The sequence below is a fragment of the Hoplias malabaricus genome, chromosome 6 (genome assembly GCF_029633855.1).
Source record: "Hoplias malabaricus isolate fHopMal1 chromosome 6, fHopMal1.hap1, whole genome shotgun sequence".
NCBI lineage: Eukaryota > Metazoa > Chordata > Actinopteri > Characiformes > Erythrinidae > Hoplias > Hoplias malabaricus.
Window position 1 is genome coordinate 21,325,086 of NC_089805.1, and position 24,174 is coordinate 21,349,259.

The 24,174-nt window shown below is 37.4% G+C and overlaps 1 protein-coding gene across 1 annotated transcript; it reads right to left on the reverse strand.

Moving 5' to 3' along the window:
• Window positions 1-18: 18 nt before the first annotated feature.
• On the reverse strand, window positions 19-17,241 carry lim2.4 (lens intrinsic membrane protein 2.4). The gene is made up of 5 exons (XM_066674545.1): window positions 16,808-17,241; window positions 15,268-15,459; window positions 10,942-11,091; window positions 10,290-10,424; window positions 19-1,948 (listed from the first exon to the last, which is right to left on the reverse strand). Exons 2-5 carry the CDS (start codon window positions 15,440-15,442, stop codon window positions 1,887-1,889), a joined length of 522 nt encoding a protein of 173 aa, XP_066530642.1. The 5' UTR covers window positions 15,443-15,459; window positions 16,808-17,241; the 3' UTR covers window positions 19-1,886.
• Between the last annotated feature and the right edge of the window lie 6,933 nt (window positions 17,242-24,174).

The following is a 24,174-nucleotide window of genomic DNA, read 5'->3' on the forward strand; positions in this document are numbered from 1 at the left end:
TCCATAAACTTTTCAACCTAATCTCTATTTAAGAAGTATGGTAAGTTATTTTAATAATTACATAAGAAAGAATAGCCTGACAGTGCCAACTGACTTAAGTGCTGGCCCTATTATTAGGAAATTGTGAGATTGATGACCAGCAATTCCACTTCTATCCATGGCTAAGTCTAAATTATTACATCTGGCCTCACTGTATCTGAGTGTGTAGGATGGCGCTCTGTCTTCTCCATTATTTAACACATTAGCTGGTAATCCTGCCAGGATATTTTAGCTGATGGGACAGATTTCTCCTCCAGATGTATTCAGCTGTCCCTGATGTTGTCTTACCACAGTTAAAAAATGGTTTATTTAGTAAATAAAAGAAAAAACAATTCTTCAAAAGGTATTATTTTTAAAGCATTTGTAAATTAAGCTGTAAACCTCAGTGTCCAGAGATTTAATTTTAACTGTTTCTTCAGTGAAATATTACTATTAGCACATAATGTAAAACTGTACTTTATTTTTTAAGGTAAAACAACAAATATATTACATGTTTTGAACTTAAAATGAGGTGATTTTAATTGCTCCAGATTTTTTCAGTTAGGATGGAACTTGGTGTTTACTTCAATTACTGTGACAGACTATTCCTTTACAACTACACTTAATTTGTGTTTTCTGTTGGCATACGAAAGAGGGTCAGGATTTTTCAAGCAGGAGTGTGCAACTTCCACCCCAACATGCATGCAGATTTCACAAGATAGAGAACATTGCATTTGAAGATACTCTGCAAACACTCCAGCTTACCATAAGCCTGTATAGCTTATTCTAGTATGTCTTTAAACCATGTGACACTGAACTTGGAGAGTGCAAGTACAGATAGCATAAACCTGAAAAACTTCTACAAATGACCCTATGCTGTGTTTATGTAAACATACTAAAAATAATGCCAACTCAAAAAACTTTTCTATAAAAAACATTTCTCAAAAAAATATATTCTTAAACAGGTTAAATGCACCTTAAATATGTCATATGATTCCAAGCTGTAATCAGCACACAAATAAAACTAAAGCAGGTCACTCAGTATTTTTCCAATTGGCTACCTTTTATATGACTGACTGAGACTGAGGTAGTGCCAGAATATAGAACTGCAATATTATCTGTAGAATCTATAGGTTTTCACAGGAACTGCATTGCAAGTGGGTTTAGTGTGAAACTCCTTCACACATCCTTGATTAATTCTTGATTAATCCTTGAGAATAAGAAGTAGACCATAAACCAGTATAGAACATGCTCATGGTTTTTGTTTGAAAGGTCATAAATACTTAACCAAGCTTTAAGTTTTATTTAGATGCATATTATGAGTGCAATTAATTGTACAGTGAATATAACCAATGGTTATCTTGACCCTGAATGTAGGAAGTAAGAGATGTTCAGGAACAGAATGAAGAACTTGATCATTGTGCAACACCATATTAAAATAAAAGACAAACTGGCCTTTAACTATAAACTAAAGCCTATTTTCTACCCCCAGCATGCTATGCAAGCCCCAGTTTTGCAAAAGTAATATGAGTCATATCTGAAAACCAAAATAATATTTTTTTATTAAAAAAACTCAATATTTCAGTGTTATCAGTATACCCACTTTCTAAAATTCAGAGTAAATGTGTTATAATAAGCAATTTAAAAAAAAAAGAAAATGGATGGAGACCACATGAGACTATATAAAGGCATGCAATATATATTTTTTTCTGTATAAATAAATGCTTTGTCAGTAAATATATAATTATTGATATCTCTTGATGTCCATGAACTCCGGTTTATCATGCCATTGTGTCCTTTAGTGTTCTGTTTTGCCTCTGATTTCCTGGGTACAAAATGTTCTCTGTTTGCCAAGAAGAAATCTGTTATCAGCGTGGTCCACCAACTCTCCTTGACTCATACATTCGATGGGCACACATATAGAATATCCCTGGGGGAAAAATACAGTGCAGTTTTATTTCTGGTTAAGTGTTGGCCAATAATATAAGAATGTCCAAAAAAGTTCAAATATTGTATGACAGAATTCTATATTACTCTGTAAACAGAATAATGTATTTATATTTAGTTTGACAAACAGACACATTTCTTTAAAAAACAATATTTATAAGATAATATACTTTATTTTGTTCTTATATATTATTCCCAAAAAATGTGATAAAAGATAATAACTAAACAAAGCAGATGTGTGGTTTACATTATCCTACTTTTATTCAATAATATAGTGAGAAAATGTATATATTATTTTTTATTTTCTTACATAACATTGATTACATATCAAAAATCTCTTACACTTAAATAGCCACATTTTGTCACAAGCATATGGAGGATTCAATTAAGATTCAATTATAATTTGATATGTTTATATGTAAATGCAATAGTAGTTATTTTATTTTTCACTATATGGGTCACAGCCATATTTTTATGCACATTTTGGTTATCAAATGAAGCATAATAGAAATGGCAAATATCGTATAAAATCATCAAACCTTGCATAAAATTTTATATGCACTGTTGAGGAAAGTATATATTTTTTTTATTTAAATGAATGTGATCAATTACTATGGAAAAATCTTTCTTAAATATGTCATGTTAGTGGTAATGTCACATTAGTCATGTTATATTAGTCACATCACAATTAGTATTAGTTTTCATGTCTAGTGAAAGGTACAAAACATTACAGAAAGTAGCATGTAATTGATATTTGTTTGTTTAATTTTTATATCACTTATTATGCGTTTTCATTTGAAAGGAACTTCTTATTCTGTTTTGAGCATCAGTCATATTTGGCAAATACACACCTCCTTCCAGTGAATCCAGAAGACATAAACAAGCAGCAGGATTAATTCCAGATAAATTGCTTGAGCTTACAATATATAAATCTTTCCACATTCCTGCGCTGCTACACCTTCAGTGCTTGTGCTGACATGTAGTATGTCACAGGGTCAGTTCAAGTAAAGTTATAATTCAGTGCATGAAAGTTAGTGTAGTCACCATAATCAACAGCCTAATGTCATATTTTATAGAAGTTCTTGGTATATTGCAGTGGGTAACATTGCTTCCCCCACATGGTACACTGTAATTTGATTTAATGTCCAGGCAACCACAACATACTACATTATAAAAGACCCCTAATGCAGCATCAACTCACCTTTCTGTAACATATTTAAAATCTAAATCACTCTTGATTATGAATAATGAATTTTGAAATTTTAATTTGTCTGACCAAAGGACAGTTTACAAGTTTCAATATGTTTATTTACATTTGTGAGGTTATAGTTGCAGCGATGAAATGTGGTCGCAGACAGTGGTTTGGGAAGTGTTTAAGAGCCCATGTAGTGATGTTTACTATAGAAACTTGCCTGATTTTAATTCAGTGCCACCTTATAGCCTGAAGATTACAGCTAGCCAATACTTGTTTTGGGCTTTGTTTCTCTAAATCTGTTATGATATTATATAGGTGATGATATTCAATGTTTTTACATATTTTAAGTTAGGCCATGTCAAATGAGTTTCTGTCATAATTCAAATACTGAATAAAAACTTACAAACTTTAGCCGCATACAGTCGTGTTTTTTCCTCCCCATTCCACCTTAAAAGATGCAGAGCTTCTGAACATAAACAAACAAGGGAACAGCAGTTCCTCAGAATTGTCAATGTTGACATTGTCTTTTGTTTTCCGTCCAAATTTAGCAAAAAAAAAGGTGTGGCATGGTGGCGCAGCAGGTAGTGTTGTAGTCACACAGCTCCAGGTGACTGTCTGTGAGGTGTGTTCTCCTCGTGTCTGTGTGGGTTTCCTCCCTTAGTCCAAAAACATGTTGATTGGTGACTCAAAAAAAAGGGTCCATAGGTGTGTGTATCCAGATAGGTGATTTATATATATATATATATATATATATATATATATATATATATATATATATATATATATATATATATATATACACTAGTGATGGGAATTTTGGCTCTTTTTGGGGAGCCGGCTCTTTCGGCTCCTAAATGGCACTTTGTTTTACCACTTATTTCCACTGGTACAGAACAATATTGCCTACATTTTACATGACTATATGGACAAAATATTATTGTTCAATATTAAAAACAATAAATAGTGTTGCAATGGCCAATTGTTTTTATGGCTGTCTTGTAATAACTCACTGATTGCACTCACACATTCAGTTGTATAAATAACTGGATTTTTATTTAAACACCTTAATAAAAAAATCACTTGTAAACTCTGAAATATAGCCAATGGAACCCAAAAGGTAGGTATTACAAAATAGCTTACTAAATTAAATAATCATCCATTTCTGGGTAATAAAATTAACAAATAGTCTTCAAAGTAGTGATGTGTCGGTCGCGAACGAAACCGGTTCAAAGAGCCGGCTCTTGTAAGTGAACGATGAGAGCCGGTTCCCGTCTAAGACCGAGCCATTTTTTTCTAAGGCTTGTCATTCAACCAATCAGATAACAACAAGCAAGTTCCAACCCTCCAACCCTCCAAGCTGAGACACTTGGTTTTCCTGAATGCCAATCTGCCTTCCAAAAAATAGTTGAAGAAAATGTTAAATCAGTTTAATGTTTGTTGACAGTTGTGGTTGTTTTAATCACTACCGTTGAATGCTGCTGTTTTGCACTTTGAAGAGTATTTGTTAATTTTCACACACATCACACACACACCTATGGACACTTTCAAATGCCAAATCCACCTACCAACATGTGTTTTTGGATTGAGGAAGGAACGTGGAGAACCAGGAGGAAAGGAAGATACAGGAAGAACACAAAAATCCTCACAAACTATGGCCTTAGGAAGCGTTTGAAGCCACGGTTTTGAACACCTGGAGCTGTGTGACAGTGACACTACTTGTTGTGCCACTATGTGGGCCTTTTTTATATCAGTGTACCTCTAAAAAAGTATATCCTGTTTTGTAATGGATAACCATGTGCACACATTATTAGTATTATAATTTTCTATTCACTATTAATTGTAGTCCTCTTATTATTGCTATATATGATGTTGATACTTGGACTATAAATCTGCAAATAAAGCTTTGTTTTTCACTATTTTACACTCACAAATCACTGGTTGAATCCAGAGGCGATTGCTCTAAGACTGCAAGGGAAGCTCAGCTTCCCCTAAAATGTCAAAAAACAAGTGATCAAATATATACTGTTGTGTGTACATGTCATTGAATAAACATGCACTACAACGCGCTCAACTTTTGTTCAGAATCAGCTTCTTATCACTGGTAAAGATGCGGCTTTCCTCTCAATCATTTCCCGCAGCTTCACAGTGCTTCAGCATCCACAGAGTTCAATATCGAAGCAGCGAAGTGCAGTGAAACGAGACGAGTCATTGGATAAATGCTGGGCTTTGTCCCGCCCATCGGACGCTCAGCGTCTCTGGGGGTCTATGGGGCAGTGGGCTGCCCTCGGCTGGTCTGGACGCTCAGCTTCTGCATGATGATTGGATGATCTGTCTGAGGCTGAATCCCTTTTTGATTAACAGCGAAATGAGCGAATCGGCGATCCTTTGGTGTAAAGATCCGTGGGAGCATTACATTTTCATTCTGTTCTGAGTTGAACTGGAGAATTTCTTAATCCTCTTAGCAGCATTTTCTTTGTTAAAAATGACTAGCGACAAATCGAGCTTCTATTTCTGGTGGGGTTTTTGTAGCTGCTTGTGTTTGGAGACTGACTTCTATCACTCTTTCTGATTTCTATCGCAGTTTCTGACCAGCGGGTGGTGCTGAGCACAGGCGGACACACTTGACATGGGCCAAGGCTGTTTAAGCAGCCTAGCTCTGCTGGCCATTGAGAGGACACTAGTCAAGTCCCTGGAAAAGACGCCTTGTTGTTGCAACAGGGTCACAGATCATTTTGTTGAAAAGGAACAGAGGGTAGAATTTACGTATAAATAAACCAACACATTTTATGATGTAGGCTGAAATTGAGCTTTCCCTCCTTGAAAGACCAGCATCCGCCTCTGGTTGAATCTCACATAATGCTAAAGCCATTTGAAGCCAAGAAAGCCCAACTGGCCTCACTCTTTCTGGGTGAGTAGGATGGAACTTCTTCTCCCCATCACATCAAAATAAGAGGAGACAAAATTGGGCATATGTTGTGACAGACCTTTCTCAAAGTATGCTGTGGTTTTGCATTAGTGGCACTTAGAAAAAAGCAACTATGGAGAGAGATTAGTCTCAAAATACTTTACAAATGTTAATGTTAAATCCACCAATTAGCGATGACTTGTTTGCCTGTTGGCCACATTTGTGGATCAGGCTGCATTTGTATTTGGATTGGGTGAAAGACGAAAGGAAAGTCTCAAAATCCAAAAACCCACAAGAGGAAATGAACAAATGCACGTCACGGAGAACACATGAGTGACTTAATCCACAAACGCAGATTCTACATTTTACAAATAAATGTTTTTAGATTAGATTAGATTCAACTTTATTGTCATTGTGCAGAGTACAAATACAGGGCCAATGAAATGTACTTAGCATCTAACCAGAAGTGCAATATATAACATTATTTACATAATTTACATAAAGTGCAGTTGTGATTATTTACATAAAGTGCATTTGTGAAATGACATTATGATTATGGATTGTGATTAAAGTGCAGTTGTGATATGACATTGTGATTATGGAAGTTAAAGTAACCATATATACATATTGAAATATAAAACATTTTAAACAAAGTAACATTGTGTAGGTGATGCATTAAGTACTGAGGGATAAATTAAATACAACTTTACAGAAGGTGCAATGTAATGATTGTGCAATGTTTGTTTAAAGTGCCTGAATAGTGTTCATCAGGATAACAGCCTCAGGAAAAAAACTGTTACGAAGCCTGTTAGTGCGGGAACGGAGGCTCCTGTAACATCTGCCAGATGGTAAAAGGCTGAAAAGTCCATGATTTGGGTGGGTGATGTCCTTGACGATGTTTCTTGCCCTGCCCAGGCAGCGTTTATGGTAAATGTCCTTGATGGTAGGTAATTCAGTGCCTATGATGCGCTGTGCTGTTTTTACCACCTGCTGGAGAGCTTTGCGTTCTGCAGCACAGCAACTGCCGTACCATACAGAGATGCAGTTGGTAAGTATGCTCTCGATGGTACAGCGGTAAAAGTTCACTAGTATCCTGGGAGACAAGTGAGCTTTCTTCAGACTCCGAAGAAAATAGAGGCGCTGCTGCGCCTTTTTGATGAGGACGGAGGAGTTCAAGGACCAGGTGAGATCATTGGAAATGTGAAGACCAAGGAACTTGAAACTGGATACCTGATCCACTGCAGATCCGTTGATGTAAATGGGGGCGTGAGCTTGGTTCCTAGTCCGTCTAAAGTCCATGATGATCTCCTTTGTTTTGAGCGTGTTTAGTACCAGGTTATTGTTGTGGCACCACAAGGACAGATGCTGTACATCCCGGTAGGCAGTTTCATTATTATCTGTAATCAAGCCTATCACCGTGGTGTCATCTGCAAATTTGACTATGGTGTTTGAACCATAGGCAGGTACACAGTCATTGGTGAAGAGAGAGTACAGAATCGGGCTCAGAACACAACCTTGTGGAACGCCAGTACTCAAGGTGATGGTTGATGAGTGAAGGTTGCCTAATCTAACAGATTGGGATCTGTTAGACAGGAAGTCTAAAATCCAGTGGCAGAGTGATGTGCTGATACCCAGTTGGTTAAGTTTGGATATCAGCATAGACGGAATCACTGTGTTGAATGCAGAACTAAAATCGATGAACAGCATTCTCACATATGAGTTCTACCAGTCCAGGTGGGTTAGTGCAGTGTGTAGTGCTGTTGAGATAGCGTCCTCAGTGGATCTGTTGCTACGATAGGCAAACTGGTGTGGGTCCAGCATAGCAGGCAGGCAGGATTTCAAGTGGGAAAGAACTAACAAAGCACTTGGAAATTATTGGGGTGAGTGCAACAGGTCGAAAGTCATTTAACTCTGAAGCAGTAGAGTGCTTAGGCACAGGCACAATGGTGGCAGACTTAAAGATGAATGGTACAGCTGCCTGGGCAAGCGAAACATTAAAAATGTGAGTGAAGACACCCGCAAGTTCCACAGCACAAGCTCTTAGCACACGGCCAGGTACACCATCAGGGCCAGCTGCCTTTCGTGCATTCACTCTGCTCAGCATGCGAATGACATCTGAAGTGAAGTACAAGTGGGTTGTCGTCTGGTGGAAGATCATTTATTGAAGATATCTTGTTGCCCTGGTCGAACCGAGTGTAGAAGTTTTTCAGCTCATCAGGGAGTGAAGCACTGTTGGTAGATGGAACAGAGTTGGCTGGTTTATAGTCAGTCAGGGTGTGAATTCCCTGCCACATACGCAGAGGGTCAGAGGAGGTAAAGTGCTCCTCAATCCGGCGTTTGTAGCAGTGCTAGGCTATAGCTATTCCTCTCCTCAGGTTAGCTCTGGCCAAGCTGTATGCTTCCCGGTCTCCTGATCTGAAGGCAACATCTCTGGCTTTGAGCAGAGTACGAAACTCTCTGTTCATCCAGGGCTTCTGATTAGGGAATGTTATTATTGTCTTTTGTGATGTCACTCTGTCCACACAGTTGTTGATGTGTTTCAGGACAGAGTTAGTTTAGGTGTCCAAGTGGATGTGTGAGCCTGTGGTGGCTCGGGCATACTCACTCCAGTCGGTGTGCTGGAACTGTTGCTGAAGGAAGGAGTCAGCTCCATCCATCCAGATCTTTACAGTTCTGGTTGAAGGCTTAATCCTGGAGTGTATTTGGGAAGCAGGAACAAAGAAAGATGATCGGAAAGTCCAAGATGGGGGAGGGGTGTTGTTTTGTATGCATTTGCCACGTTTGTATAAACTTTGTCCAAAGTTTTTTTCCCCTTGTGGTGCAGGAGACATTCTGAAAAAAAATTGGTAGTCCAGATTTTAAATCGGAGTGGTTGAAATCTCCTGATACAATAAAAGCTCCGCCCGGGTGTGTATTTTGCAATTTGGTGATAGAAGCACAGAGACACTCCATAGCCGAGTTAGCGTTAGCGTCAAGAGGCACGTAGACTACGGCTGAAACAATAAAGCTGAACTCACGGGGCAGGTAGAAGGGTCTGCATTTAATGATCAGGAACTCAAGGTCTGCAGAGCAGTGGGTTTCCACAACAACAGAGTCCATGCACCACGCGTTGTTTACGTAGATACAGTTTCCTCCGCCGCGGGTCTTGCCCGTAGTCACGCTTGACTGGTCAGCTCTGAACAGCGTTCGTCCCTCCATTTCCACCACATCGTCCCTTAGCCACGTTGAAGAACATTAATTTACAGTTCCTGAGCCAGCTCTGTGTGAGGGTCCAGATTTTTAATTCATCCAGCTTACCCGGCAGCGAGCGAACATTCGCGAGAAAAACGCTAGGTAATGCCGGCCGGTGTGGGTTTAGCCTTAGCTTAGCACGTAAGCCACCACGCTTACCTCGTCTTTGTTTACGCTGGCGTCGCCGGCGTTGGGTCCTTCCGGTTGGCAAGATTGACTCGCTTGGTCCCGGTGTTCGGGTCATCTCTGGTGGAAGCTGGTTGAAGTTGAACTGATGCGTGAATCCGGTGTTTGTGCAGTGAATGTTAATTTCCAAAAGTGTCTGTCTGTCGTAGCTGTAGTTCGCAAGAGTTATTTGCGCAAGAAAACTGGAGATAGCTAAGTAAATAAGTATAATATTACTAAAACTGGTAAGACGCTGAGCCTCGCGGTGTGATCGCGACGCCATCTTGGTCTTTTAAAAATATTTGCAATGTAAATTTAAACAAATGTACTTATTTTCGCATAAAATTGTGACATCTATGAAAAGCAAAAATGTATTTATGAATGTAACTGTATTTGTACAAATATAACAGATATATAACAGACTGAGACACAGATTGGGATGTATTCATTTGTGAATAGTGAAACATATTTGTGACTAGTGTTTAATTGGTGGATTAACATTTACACATTTGTAAAGTATTTTGAGACTAATCTCTCTCCATAAGCAAATTGCTGGATTCACATGTTTTGGAGGAAGCATGTGCTTGCATTCACCCTCCAAGGCTGGTGGTACTGCATGTTATTGGGTGAATACTAACTATCAGGTTGGTACTGGGGATGACTAATGATTGGATAGAATACTCTGATATGATTCTGTACACAGACAGTACATCATTAGTATTGAAGCTGCCAGCAAGTTATTTTATATTTACAGGATTTTTAGTGTACAATTTTATGCCTGTTCTGCTTATGTGGAGTATATAAGGAATGGGATATTTTTTTACTCACCTGCAAAAAAAGTCATTAGCATGGCCACCCAGCCCAGTATATAGGACCAGGAGAATCGCCAATCACCGAAGCGCTTGCCCAAGAAGCTCAGAGTCACTCCAGTGTAGATAGCCATGGCTACCATCACAAAGAATGCTGGGAAACAAGAATACCAGAAAAAAAAATGAACAAACCTGGTGAGTCAGCATGGAATAAGAATGAGAAAAGTTAAAAAAGTCTGAATAATCAGTGAGTTCTGCTGTTTTTGAAGACTATAGAGTTGATACAGGAAGTCTGGTTTTATTACTGTGGGGAAAAAGAGGGTTCAATGACCACTTTTTATTTTTGAGTAGGAATTCAGCTTGTGTGTGTGTGTGTGTGTGTATGTGTGTGTTGCTTTTTGTACATTTGTACAAAATATTCTGAATATTATTATTAGAAAAACAGGGAAAAATCAGGGATAACCCTAAATCTTTGCTATGTTTCATTTGTTAAGAATTACCAATTGTTAAACTTCTAAATAGTATAAGGTCAGGTTTAGTAATGGTTAAGTGTCTCTAAGAACTTAAACATATGGGCATATTATTTATTTATTTATTTATTTAAATACTTTATATGGGACAAATTTTATCCTGCCACTGTAGAAAGATAAGTGTGTGTGTGTCCCACTCACTAGAGATGAAGAACATGATGGCTGCAGCGAAGGAGCGGTTGAACCTCTCAAAGGCAGAGAATTGCGCAAAGGACAAAATGCCTGCCATGATTCCACCGAAACAGGCCATGCCGGACAGGATCATGAATGCACGTGTGGCATTCCAGTATGCTGCACATAAACAATGGCAATGTAGTTATCATCACTTTTCAGTAAGACAACTGCAGGTTTTTTCAATATTGTAAACAAGGGTTTGGTAGTGTTAAAAAAAATAGCAAGCCATGTTGCTCAGACATTTTATTGATAAACTATTGAAGACATATGTGTATTTGTTGCTCACCAGTAATATAAACCATCAAAATTGCATTTTATGTTTTTCTTTATTCAATACAATTTTAATAAACCCGAAATACTCACCTAGACTCTTACACTTGTGGACAATATTGCATAGAAAACCAACCTAACAACAAGAGTTTTTAGACTGTGGGAGGAATCCAGAGCACCTGAAGGAAACCCAGACAGACAAAGGACAACACCACACATTTCTCACTGACAGTGACCCCATAGAGCAAACCTAGAACCACATGGCCTGGCAGAGTTTGCTTGTTTGTTTGTTTGTTTGTTTGTCTTTTTGTTTTTGCAGGGACATTACTGCTGCACTACTCTGCCACCTGGCAGTTGGTCAGTGTCTGTTTTGACAGTATCCACAATATAGTCAGACCACCACATTTTTTATGATTATAAAGAAATAATGGATCATGTTAAAATATCATTTTATTTCTCATTCCTGTTGTAAATAACCTGAATGGACACCGTTTCTACCACATTTTCTACATTGATTTCATATATAAGGAAAGTGGTTTAGCAAAGCCAAGAATAAAATAAGATATAGGTCACCATGATAAGGGGCAGCATCAAAACAAGTAAGAATTTAGTCCGTTTTATTTTTTCTAATTCTCTAGTATTTATAGTATTCAGTATTTCTCTAGTTCCACTGGGAACCTAAACTCTTCATTCTAATGAAGTTAATCTGACTCATTAGGGCCACCAGTGCAAAGTACAAATGATTTCTTAATAAATTTTTTCCTTTTTCTTATGAAAGTCTAATAAATGGCTTCTCTATTCCCTCTATTCATGAGCATTGCTCTCCCCTCCATATAGAAGGCGAGGCCCGAAACTTCTTTCCAATCACAAAGCTAACATGGCTCCACCCTCTCTTCAAGTCTGAGCAATTTGGCAAGCTAAATATAAATGTTCCCAGGGGCATTAAGATATTGGGTTGGAATTTGCTGACCCAGTCCCTAAAGGAAAGACAGGAAACACACATATGTAACTGCAGGAATACACACACAAACAGATATGTGTATGGGGAGAGGCATATGCTAAACTTAGTGGATGTTAATCTCATTATTTTTGCACACAGAAATTTGTGACTGTAGCCTGAGTCCATAGACTCGAGAGGGGGGGGGTGCCTTGCAGTGCTCACTCTGACTTTACCTAGAGTCTCTACTAGGGCGCTAGTGGGAAGTTGTAGAGACTGTTGTTGTCTTTGGTGGGTTTTGTGAAATAGGGCCATAGCATTTTATTAGAAAAGTTTTTTTTAGCCAATATGCTGCTCACTGGCTAGTGAACTTAATTTTATGAAGCTTAGTCAAACATTTGTAGACTAAAGTTAGAGTTCATAAAAAATATGGCTTTATAATGCCCTTTCCCATTTATAAAAACATATAACTTGATTCATAATCAGTCTGCTTGTTATTCAGGTAAGTTAATACATTTAGATTTATTTGAATGTATGATTGCAACTTTATCCATTATTCCATACTGAATTGCTTAGGCAGATAAACCAAATACATATTTCTTTTATACTATTTTAATGAATATCTGCCAAACATGGTCAGGAAGTCTCAGACACATTTTAAAGATGCATTATACAACATTCTGCCAGTGGACATGGAACTAGAGCACTGGAATCTCAGACAAAACTCAACAACAACATATCACACTCCAGTCAGTCACACATAAAAACAGACATGGAATGTTATTTTGCCATCAAGTTCCTTACACATTGAGGAGAAGAAATGCCAGTCTATAACTGCACATTTAAACCTTAAGTTTTTTAATTTATAAATTATTTATGTACATTTGGATTTTTTCACAAATCAACACGTTTATTAATTCAAAATGGACTTAGCAGGACATGATTTCAGTTGGATGATACAAGGAATGCCTTTATTGTGCCACACTTGGGCTAGCTGAAGAGGAGGAATGTATTCACATCCTTTGCTGCACTGAATCAGTGTAACTGCAGCATGAGTCGAACCATGGAGGGACTGCTGAGCTTGGCCTGAGGCACAAGTCACATTTCAGAGAGAAATCTAAGCTCAAGAAAAGACTTGTTTCATTTCCCATTTTGAGTATTGTTCCGATTCCTGTCCCAATTCCTCTTTCTAAACCTGTTCCAAATCCTATTTCATTTCCTGTTCCCAGTTAAGTTCATGAGCAATCTATAGTCAAACCTTGCACCTTGTCTATAGTCGAGCTCCATGTTATGACTAAAATTTTACCTCTAGTCACGTTCCTAGTTACATTTGAGCCCATTTTTTGTAAGACCTTGTATCTAGTTCCTAGTCAAGCCTCTGTGGGATTCAATGAGCGTTACCTTTGAGCTTTTGAATATTTCATGTCACTTGTCTTACCTGTGTTGCTTAGTGTGTTGTCTTATAAACCCACAACTTCATAAGTTCATAGTTAATATATAAGATCTAATATTGCTTGTGTGGTGCCGCTGCATGTGTGGCATCACTCTTGACATCAATCCCCCTCCCCCTGCTCTCTTCATGCAGTTAGATTTACCTGTGAGAGGCTCTGTGACTGAGACTGTAAAGTAACAAAATATTAACTAGAAGAACACAGTTACCATGTGAAAAAGACCTTCTGGTGCCCAAAGCAGAAAAAAGAAAAAGAGGAAAAATGAAAGAAAGACATACAAATATACAAAAAGCACTAATAATACAGGAATTAACACTGATATTTGTTATGTATAATTTTGTTTAAGCACCGTTGAGTGGACTCCAAAGTTCCAGTTCCAACTTAAGGAACCTTTTAAGGATATCTGTCACACCCTGGCCCTGTCCTGTACTGTCCTGTCTGTTTTTCCCACCATGTGCTTATGTAGCACATGGCTCTGTTATTGTTTTGTTTTTGTCTCTGCCCTAGTCCTGCCTTAGCTCCACCCTCTTGTTGTGCCTCCTTTGTGGTCCTGCCACCTCGTTATCTGTACCAGGTGTTCCTTGTCTGTGTTGTGTATTTAAGTTCATTTGTGTGACTGCTTCATTGTTGGACATTTCCCTTTCCTCTCACCCTTGCATTGACTGTTTGGTTGGTCTGTTTCTTGCTCTGTTTAAGTTGTAAAGCATTTATACTACTGTAAAAATGACTACAGTAGTATTTAACTGTGGATTTCATTTATTATATTCATATATTTTATGTGCTGCCTGAAGAGTGTGATTTGTGATTTTTTTGTGACACCAAAAATAAAAAAAGCCAATCCATGACAATTCAATTTCTTCATAAACTTTGGATTTCATCTTTCTCTAGCTAGAAGTGAAACATGTTTCCCATCTGATCAAGTTAAAGTAAACTTGCTCTCATCACTAAAATGAAATTTAGACAATTTATCATTCATTCACACATGCTTCTCAGAAAAGTTCAGTTTAGTCTTTTTACTAGATTTCACTATCAAGATTTAATACTGAGTTATATGATATTTTTGTGATATAGGCTTTAACTGCATGCTTTTTTTTAACATATTGGGATGAGCAGTAATTGCAGGAATTTAGGAAAATGTAAGTTGTTCTCTAATTTTGATCCTACTATCTGTGGACACCTAAAGCAGAAGTGCTGAAAAACATTGTCTCCATCTGGAGGCAAAACTCTGTCACTCCTGTCACCGGACAGCATTTCCTCTTTTTTAAAATAATCATAATGCGGGTAAAAATATAAATAACACATTTGCCATGACCCTTTCACATGCCACATTTTATGTGTAAATACACTGAAACCCTGAAGAAAAAACAAACTGTATAATGTAAACAGAGTGTATAAAATAAAATGTGCAGATATGAGAATGTGCTAAGTTTTTTGCTTGTAAAATTATACATCTATTCATTCATTATCTGTAACCGCTTATCCAGTTCAGTGTCGCGGTGGGTCCAGAGCCTACATGGAATCATTGGGCGCAAGGCGGGAATACACCCTGGAGGGGGCGCCAGTCCTTCACAGGGCTATATATCTGTATATATATATATATATATATATATATGGTTCTATGATAATGCTTCTCACCAATGCTTGCAGTCTGCATGTAGCATTTGTTGGCCATGCAGTATCTCCAGAGTCCCTGGTGCGCATAACTGCCCGATAAGCGATACTGCATCCAGTAGTCTGTTGCTGTGGAAACCACCAGCAGGATGTTGGCCACAAAGGCACAGAAAAGACCGCCACCCATAAAGCTGTACATCCTGGCAGAACCTGAGACTACATTCAGGGGATGAGAGATCAGTCAATAGAGCAATCAGCCAAAACGTTTAATTTAACTTATCCAATTATGTGCTGTTCTATTTAAGTATCATAAACACATCAATTTGAAAATAACTTCAATATAACGTCAATACTTTTTATAAGCCAGAAAAACAATATTCCAAGAATACCTCAATGGCAAAAAGAGTTTTAGTGCTCAGTATTCATCCAAGTCAATAGGAAAAAAATGGCATATATCACTAATCTTTTTTTTTTAATGCAATATTAGTAGTGTAGTTTCTGGTCATTCAGAAATTATACACAGCCTTGTGCAAATGTTTGGGCACAACTAGTTCAATGACATTTGGTGGTTTTCTAAGTGAAAGTAAGTACACATACTCCCCTATACAGAATTTAAGATGTAATTTGCTGAATTTCACATATCCGTTTAAGAAAGACGCTAGAAAGTTGCCTGTTAAAATATATATATAATTAGACTAATTAAGGCTAAACTCCAGTAAACAGAAATTATCAACTAAATGTAATAATTATGCCCTACATACATTTATTCCATATAGAGAATACATTCTCTTACACTTTAAGATTAGCAAAACATTCTTTTTACCAGGGGTGTTCAAACACTTGTATGCAGTTTAAAGACAAAGGCACATTACAATATTACATTAGTATTTACAGCACACTGAAATTTTCTTTATATTGATACATCAGCATAGAATGCAATGTAACAAATTTTACACATTTATCACACACTTTTAAAAACAACTCCCTTTTTTTAAACATTTCAATCATAAAGTTAGATTCAAAATAAGTTTAAATTAATAAATAAGTTATTTGAGCAATGCCATGTTAGAAAATGTAAATGTTCTGTATCAAAATTAGTGTTCTTCCTTAGATCTTACAAATTTGCGGAGGTTCTTTATGCTTATAGTTTACTTTAGGTTATTTTAGTTGACCATGTTCCAAACGTTTTAATCTTGCTTCTGCTAATAATATGAAACATATTTGATTTATTACAAACTGAAAACTCCATTGGGAACCAAGTGTGCAAAGAGCTCATTTTGGCACAAAAATATTACAAGTGTATTTGTGAAGTGAAGCTACATTAAAAGCATTTGGAATATGGGCAGCTGATAAATTTGAAAATAAGTATCTACACTGTATTCCAAAAAATGTTTTTAAAAAAGTGATGTTTTGAATGACACACATGTTTTAACTGTTATAACAATTTATATGATTGTATGAGATAACTTAACTGAACACACTGATATAAGGACAAAATTTATTGTGTTTAACACATGTTTTTTTAAGTGCAGAATGGAATTGTTAAAATTTTTTAGACACTTACCGTGTTTCCTCAGAAATGAATTCCTTTCAAAATATGCTTTATAGAGGAAAAAAGAAGAGAGAGGTGTGAGAGGCAGAGGAGAAATGGTCAAAGAGAGACTCCCTCGGCACTGTTCCAAAAAAATGTTACCCTCTGTTTGTGTTTCTGTTGATGGAGGCAAAATTCTTTAAACAGTGCGGCTGGCCTCTAAACAAATGCACTTGACCACACCGGAACAGGGGCCCTGGTGTCTCTTCTCTTTCAGTGTGTGTCTGTGGGTGCTTCGTCCCTCCAGCTTCGTCTTTTGTTTGTTTGGAGAGTGTAGTGCTCCATAGCTGTGCTTAGTACTTTTTCAAAGGATTGCTGTGATAGAGTGCTCAATGCAAAATGCTGAAACCCATGCTTTTATTGAACGAGGCCACGGAATGGTACCCTCACCATACTAAAGCCATACTTTAAAATGTGTGTGTGTGTGTGTGTGTGTGTTTTCTCTCTCTCTCTCCCTCTCTTTTTTTTTCTTTGTTGTAAACTTGTCTTCTGGCGGTTTCAAAATGAAGAGAGGAGACCAGTCTGGATATAATGCTGTTCATTGAGCGTTCTGATTTAATGGTCTGTGAAAGGCACACACCTTTATACCCCATTTTGAAACTTTACACATGGATTGATCATTATCTACTAGAACAGAAACATGATCTGAAAACAGGATGAACTGTCGTAACACATCATGGGGCACTGTCGTAAGACAAGCCATAAACAGATTAGGCCATAAACATCATCTGAGATCCTGGTGCACTATCATAAAAGTAACCATGTTTGTCTAACAGATTGAGCTTATCAGATGAGGTAAGCTTAGGGAGCATGTGACCTTCCAAACCAGTCCAAATGCCAGGAGAAATGGTACAATTCAAATAAAGGAAAAAAACTATTTACAACATCTCACACCCTCTTCTACTCTCCCTCTTTCACTCTCTCTCTCCATCTCTAACTGTCTTAATGACAGCTGACATGATTTTAATGACCCCAAAAGTTTCTAATTAATTTTAATATTGCCACAGTTTGTCCTTGGCTAAACAACACTCTCAGAAAAAAATGTACGGTAGAGGTACATTTTTGGTCCCACAAGGTGCTGTCATGGCTGTACTGAGAAAAGAAGACGGACATACATACAATGAAAACTTTATTTCAATAAACAAAAGCTAACACAAAACAAACCACAATCTATAAACAAGCTTGACACACAAACACTATCTAGAACTAAACAGAAACAAACTAGGATGGGAACAAACTGGAGACAGTCATGAACTCATGTAGACATGTGCAAAAACCATGACAGACACAAGCCATACAACTACACATAAGACCAGACAAAGGAACACTGAAATCAAGGGGTATATATACACAGGAGAACACCTGGAAGAGATAACGAGAGGGCAGGGCAACAAAGGAGGCAGGGGTGAAACACTGATTACAAGGTGGGGCTAAGGCAGAGACCAGGGAGGAGACAAGAACAAACCAAATATTGTCTTTTGCTCCGTGTGCTAAGGAGCAAACAAGGAAACTCAGACACAGGCAGAACAGGAACACACAAAACAGGGCAAAAACCTCTACAAAACACCTCAAGGTAAAGTTACAAGGTGACATTTTGAGTCACCTTAACATCTTAACATCGTTAAGATAAATTTGAAAGCTGCTGTAACTTAGATCTAACAAGCAACGGTTTGTGCTGGATTTGAATACACTGCATGTTGTGGTGATTGACATGTCTCTCTGGCCAATCAGCTCTTTGCAGGGTTTACACATCACCATTTAGTACCTACTCGGCACAGTTGGAACCTGGAGTGAGCTGGGACTGAAAACTTACCCAGTTCCAGGGACCAGGTACCAGATTTAGCCAGTGGAAAAGCAAAAGAGCCGTGCTGTGTCAAGTAGAGTTGTGTAGGTTCCATACAGTGGAAAAGCACCATTAGATCCTCTTTTCCAGAAGGAGAAGTGAAAATTTTTAATATTTCATAATAGATCAATGTAAAAGAAAAGAAGTCCTGGAGATGAAATGGGGTGTATTAAATCAACACAATTTACAAATCTACAATTATAATAGAATAAGATACAATTTTTTTTAATTAAAGATACAAATATTACCCTTGAGGGTACCACCATTGTGACAGCAAAAGATACCTCCACATTGACAGTTTTTTGAAAGTGTATAATAATTAGCAGTACTTGGCAATATGGCAAAGATAAAAGTTGTATTAATGTTGATTATTTGTCATATATTCACAAGTTTAGGGGGGCCTTTTTTGTTTTGGCTGTTATTTACATTGGACTGTAATGTTTTACCTTTGCAATGTTTTAACTTTTTTCTTTTATCAAATATTAGATTTGATTATTATTATTATTTGTAATAGCAATGTTGTTGTCAATGAACTCAAAAATGAACGTGCTTACTTACTTTTTATAGCACAGTGTAAAATGTAGACATTTTTGTTTATACAGTTTCTTTAAAAAATATAAAAGTTATTTTTTGACAACAAAAGTGCAGTTTTACTGAAACTAGCACAAAAGTTTTAATTGCTAAATCTAACATAAAATTTAGTAGTACATAATTTGTCCGCTCTTCTTTTTTGTAAATTAATGCCACTAACTTTTGATCTTAAAACCAAGGATTTACAGTTTTATCTTCCAACAAAGTTTGTTCCCAAATTTGTCAGTGATATTATACTACACTTCAAAGAGATACAAACATTACCACAAACAACTATTTAAACACATATTTACCTCCTTGCAAATTTTTCTTGTACATCTAATAAGTCATAACAATAAACATGATGCATTTCCATGACTGTTCACTACATAAAAAACTACCGCACTGTGTCCTTTACAGAAACTGCACTTTCAATATCATTTTAATCTTTCAGATATAGGAGAAAAGCTGCCATATGATAACAAAATATGTGTTTCTGTTTGATTGTTCACTTAATAAGACAGCTCAACACTAGAATTATGGGTAGCAGTACATACATTGTTACTGAAAACCTGAAATAGACAACAAAGATATAACAGCCAGTCGAAAATTGAAAACAGAGATATTTGAAATAAGGTTGGTTTTTGGAAATGAGTCTATGTCTGCGATCTTTGGAATGCAGTGTGTAAGCCCTCAGAAAAATAAGATCATGGTGACAAATAAGTTCAAAATTGCCCTTAAATTGCTTACATGTAAAAATGAATTACAATACACTAACCCATGTCTCTTGGAAAATGTTTGATTGGCCAATTGATATACAAATCATTTAAACCTAATGTTTAACTGAAAACAATACAAAGACAATATTTCAATTCTCAAGTCAAGTCCATTCTCAATTAGATACCAGCAACCAATTGCAAAAAAAAAAAGTGCTAGGGAAACAAAAAGCTGATAAAAGTTGTATAATTCAGTAAGTATATTTTCTTTAAATGTACAATTAAAAATAAATATACTAACAAACAGGTTAAATAGCAACAGGTCAGTGAAATGACTGGATTCTAAAAAAAGAGCACAACAGAGGCTGAGTCTTTCAAATGTAAATATAAGGGTGTACATTCTGTGAAACATTGCATTGACAAATAGGAGTATCGCGAGAAACCTATATGGGGCGGGTGTAATTATTAGAAAAGTTGCTTTGGACTGGATGGTCACTGGCTAGACCCAGCAGGATATTTTGAGGCATTGGCATGAAGCAATAGTGCTGTCCTCCTTCCTCAAACCACAGCTGAGTTTCCCTTGAGCAAGACACCCAATACCCAACAGTTCCCAGGGCACTGAGGATAGCTGTAAGTGATTTTTAAAAACAGAATCTGAAGAGACCTTACATGTCTGTTATGATTATAAAAGTCCGAGTTTAAATGGCGTTATGCTCCAGGTGTGCGGGCAGTTAACAAAAATGGGCATGCGGGCGGGCCAGTAGAGGGCGGTTCTGCAGAAACTGGTTAAATGAATTATGTGCATTTGCATTTTTCAGCCTCCAGGTGGCGATTAATTGTCAGCTATAACCAACTACAGTACCAGCGATTGTGAGCTACCATTAACTGCGCTTTCCTGCTTGACTGTTTCTTCCTGCTGCCAGCTGCCAATTAAAGTTTGAACCCCATCTCCTTATGTTTGGTTTCGAATTACACCTGCAACTGACTCTTATCAACGCTAGTAGAGTGATATGTATGGCAAAGACAAGAGAAATCCAAATTCTGCATGGATTATAACAGGATGGCTTGTTAGTGAAAAGACTTTGGGTGCTAGACTAGTCCAAACCTGTCACACACTGAAGAAACAAAAGTGCATTATAAGCAGAGGCAATTGCTCTAAGGCTGCAAGGGAAGCTCGGCTTCCCCTAAAATGTCAAAAAACAAGTGATCAAATATATACTGTTGTGTGTACATGTCATTGAATAAATATGCACTACAACGCGCTCAACTTTTGTTCAGAATCAGCTTCTTATCACTGGTAAAGACGCGGCTTTCCTCTCAAACATTCCCGCAGCTTCACAGTGCTTTAAACAGAGTTCAATATCGAAGCAGCGAAGTGCAGTGAAACGAGACGAGTCATTGGATAAATGCTGGGCTTTGTCGCGCCCATCGGACGCTCAGCGTCTCTGGGGGTCTATGGGGCAGTGGGCTGTCCTCGGCTGGCCCGGATGCTCAGCTTCTGCATGATGATTAGATGATCTGTCTGAGGCTGAATCCCTTTTTGACTGACAGCGAAATGAGCGAATTAGCGATCCTTTGGTGTAAAGATCCGTGGGAGTATTACATTTTCATTCTGTTCTGAATTGAACTGGAGAATTTCTTAATCCTCTTAGCGGCATTTTCTTTGTTAAAAATGACTAGTGACAAATCACGCTTCTATTTCTGGTGGGGTTTTTTGTAGCTGATTGTGTTTGGAGACTGACTTCTATCACTCTTTCTGATTTCTATCGCAGTTTCTGACCATCGGGTGGTGCTGAGCACAGGCGGACACACTTGACATGGGCCAAGGCCGTTTAAGCAGCCTAGCTCTGCTGGCCATTGAGAGGACACTAGTCAAGTCCCTGGAAAAGACGCCTTGTTGGTACGACAGGGTCACAGATCATTTTCTTGAAAAGGAACAGAGGGTAGAATTTACGTATAAATAAACCAACACATTTTATGATGTAGGCTGAAATTGAGCTTCCCCTCCTTGAAAGACCAGCATCCGCCACTGATTATAAGATTATAATGGAGACCCGGGGCTGTTGAGCAGCTGAAATCCTATAACAATCAGTAATGGAAAAACATTTCACTTTTAGTAAATGTACGACTGTTGTGAAATGCAGAGGTAATGAAACACAGTGGTAAACACCCATCCCAAAGATTCAAAAGGGTTGATTTAAAAAAAAAAAAAAAAAAAAACTATATTTGTCAGATTCCACGTTTATATTGATATCTTTGTAACATTTCAAATAAATACAGGATTTAAATGAGGTGCATATTATTGCAGTTTGTTTTTGTTTAGTTTGCACAATATCCCAACTTTTGTAATGTGGTTTTTATTTTTAGATTAGATTTTGGAAAGAATTTGGCTCTATCTAGTGGTGGATATGTGTTATTTTGCTGCAAGGAATATCTCCATAGAATTTAATTAAAAAACAAAGCAAATACAGGAATATAAAAATCTGTCCATTTACACATAAATTAACTAGAAAGCTGATTAAAATTCTGTGTGTTAGGCTTAAAGTTAATGTGAATCAGAAATCTTTTTCCATTACATGTTTTTAGTTAAACATTAACAAGTAGCACAATGTAAGGGATAGAGTCCTTAATATAAAATATTATATTAGATTATATTATTGGTCACTTTCATTTCTTTCTGCCCACTGGTACAGGTAATGTTGTGGCACATCATCTAGTTTCATTCCCTTTTTTTATTTTTAGTAAATAATGGTGCCCTATGATGGACTGGCACCCTGTCCGGGCTGTGTTCCTGACTTGTGCCCAGTGATTCCATGTAGGTTGTGTACCCACTATGACCCCACCTGGATAAAGCAATTACAGAAAATTAATGAATTAATAATGGTTCACGAGTTGATAACAGTATCATGAAGATGCCAAGTAGGAGTGCATTATTGTTGTGGTTTTAGAGGGATGAAATTTCCAAATGTTTGAATTTGTATTCTCCCTTTACTGGTATGTTAAAAGGCATTCAACTTTGACTCTTGTTTTTCACATTTAAAAGAGAAAATACATGTAAATATTGCCAAGAAACAACTTTTTTTTAATTCATTGTCTGTAACTTCTTATCCATTTCAGTGTCACTGTGTGTTTGAAGCCTACCCGGAATCACTGGACACAAGGTAGGAACCCACCCTGGAGGGGGCTTGCCAAAAACCTGTACTGACAAACCTCATAATCCCTCATAACTTAAAGCTGTTTAACCAACCTTTAAGATTTTGCCACAACATTATACAGGATTATGCACGTAGCGCCATATTGACTGCAAGATGTCCCTCTTGATGCCTTGATGCACAGCATACAGTGACTGATTTATAGTTTATATATATATAAACTATATATATATATATATATATATATAGTCATTACAAGGTTTAGAACAGTAAATAAAATAAAATTTAGGGGCATAAGGGAGTTATACTCTGCGTTAATCCTGTTTATGAGTAATGTGAGTAGTACCAGTGCTGCATGGTTGTGCCTTTCCAATTGGCTGTAGGGGGATGTTCATATGAGCTGCCATGGGAACAACTCATTTATAGTGACACATGTCAACAACAGAGAAAGTAATTTCCCAGTCATTGTTTCATTCAGCATTCTGCCTTACCACAGAAGTGGTACAAAGGCCATCTAAATTCATTCATTCATTCATTGTCTTTAACCGCTTATCCAGTTCAGGGTCGCGGTGGGTCTGGAGCCTACCCGGAATCACTGGGCACAAAGCAGAAACACACCCTGGAGGGGGCAACACACACACACACACATACACACACACATACACACACACATTCACTCACACATTCACACCTATGGACACTTTTGAGTCACGGCTCCACCTACCAACATGTGTTTTTGGAAAGTGGGAGAAAACTGAAGCTCCCAGAGGAAACACACGTGGACACTGGAAGAACACACCAAACTCCTCACAGACAGTCACCCAGAGGTCCCTGGAGCTGTGTGACTGTAACAATCAAATGAAGTATATTTGTGTAGCGCATTTCACAACTGATGTTTAAAATAAAATAAAATGAAATAAAATAAAATAATAAATAAATAAAACTTTATACAAATCCAGTCTGGGTATTAATAAGAAACAATCACCCTAAGCAATTGTGTTGGATTGTAATAAGAAATGAGTTTAAACAAGTTTGACTGATATATATATATATATATGC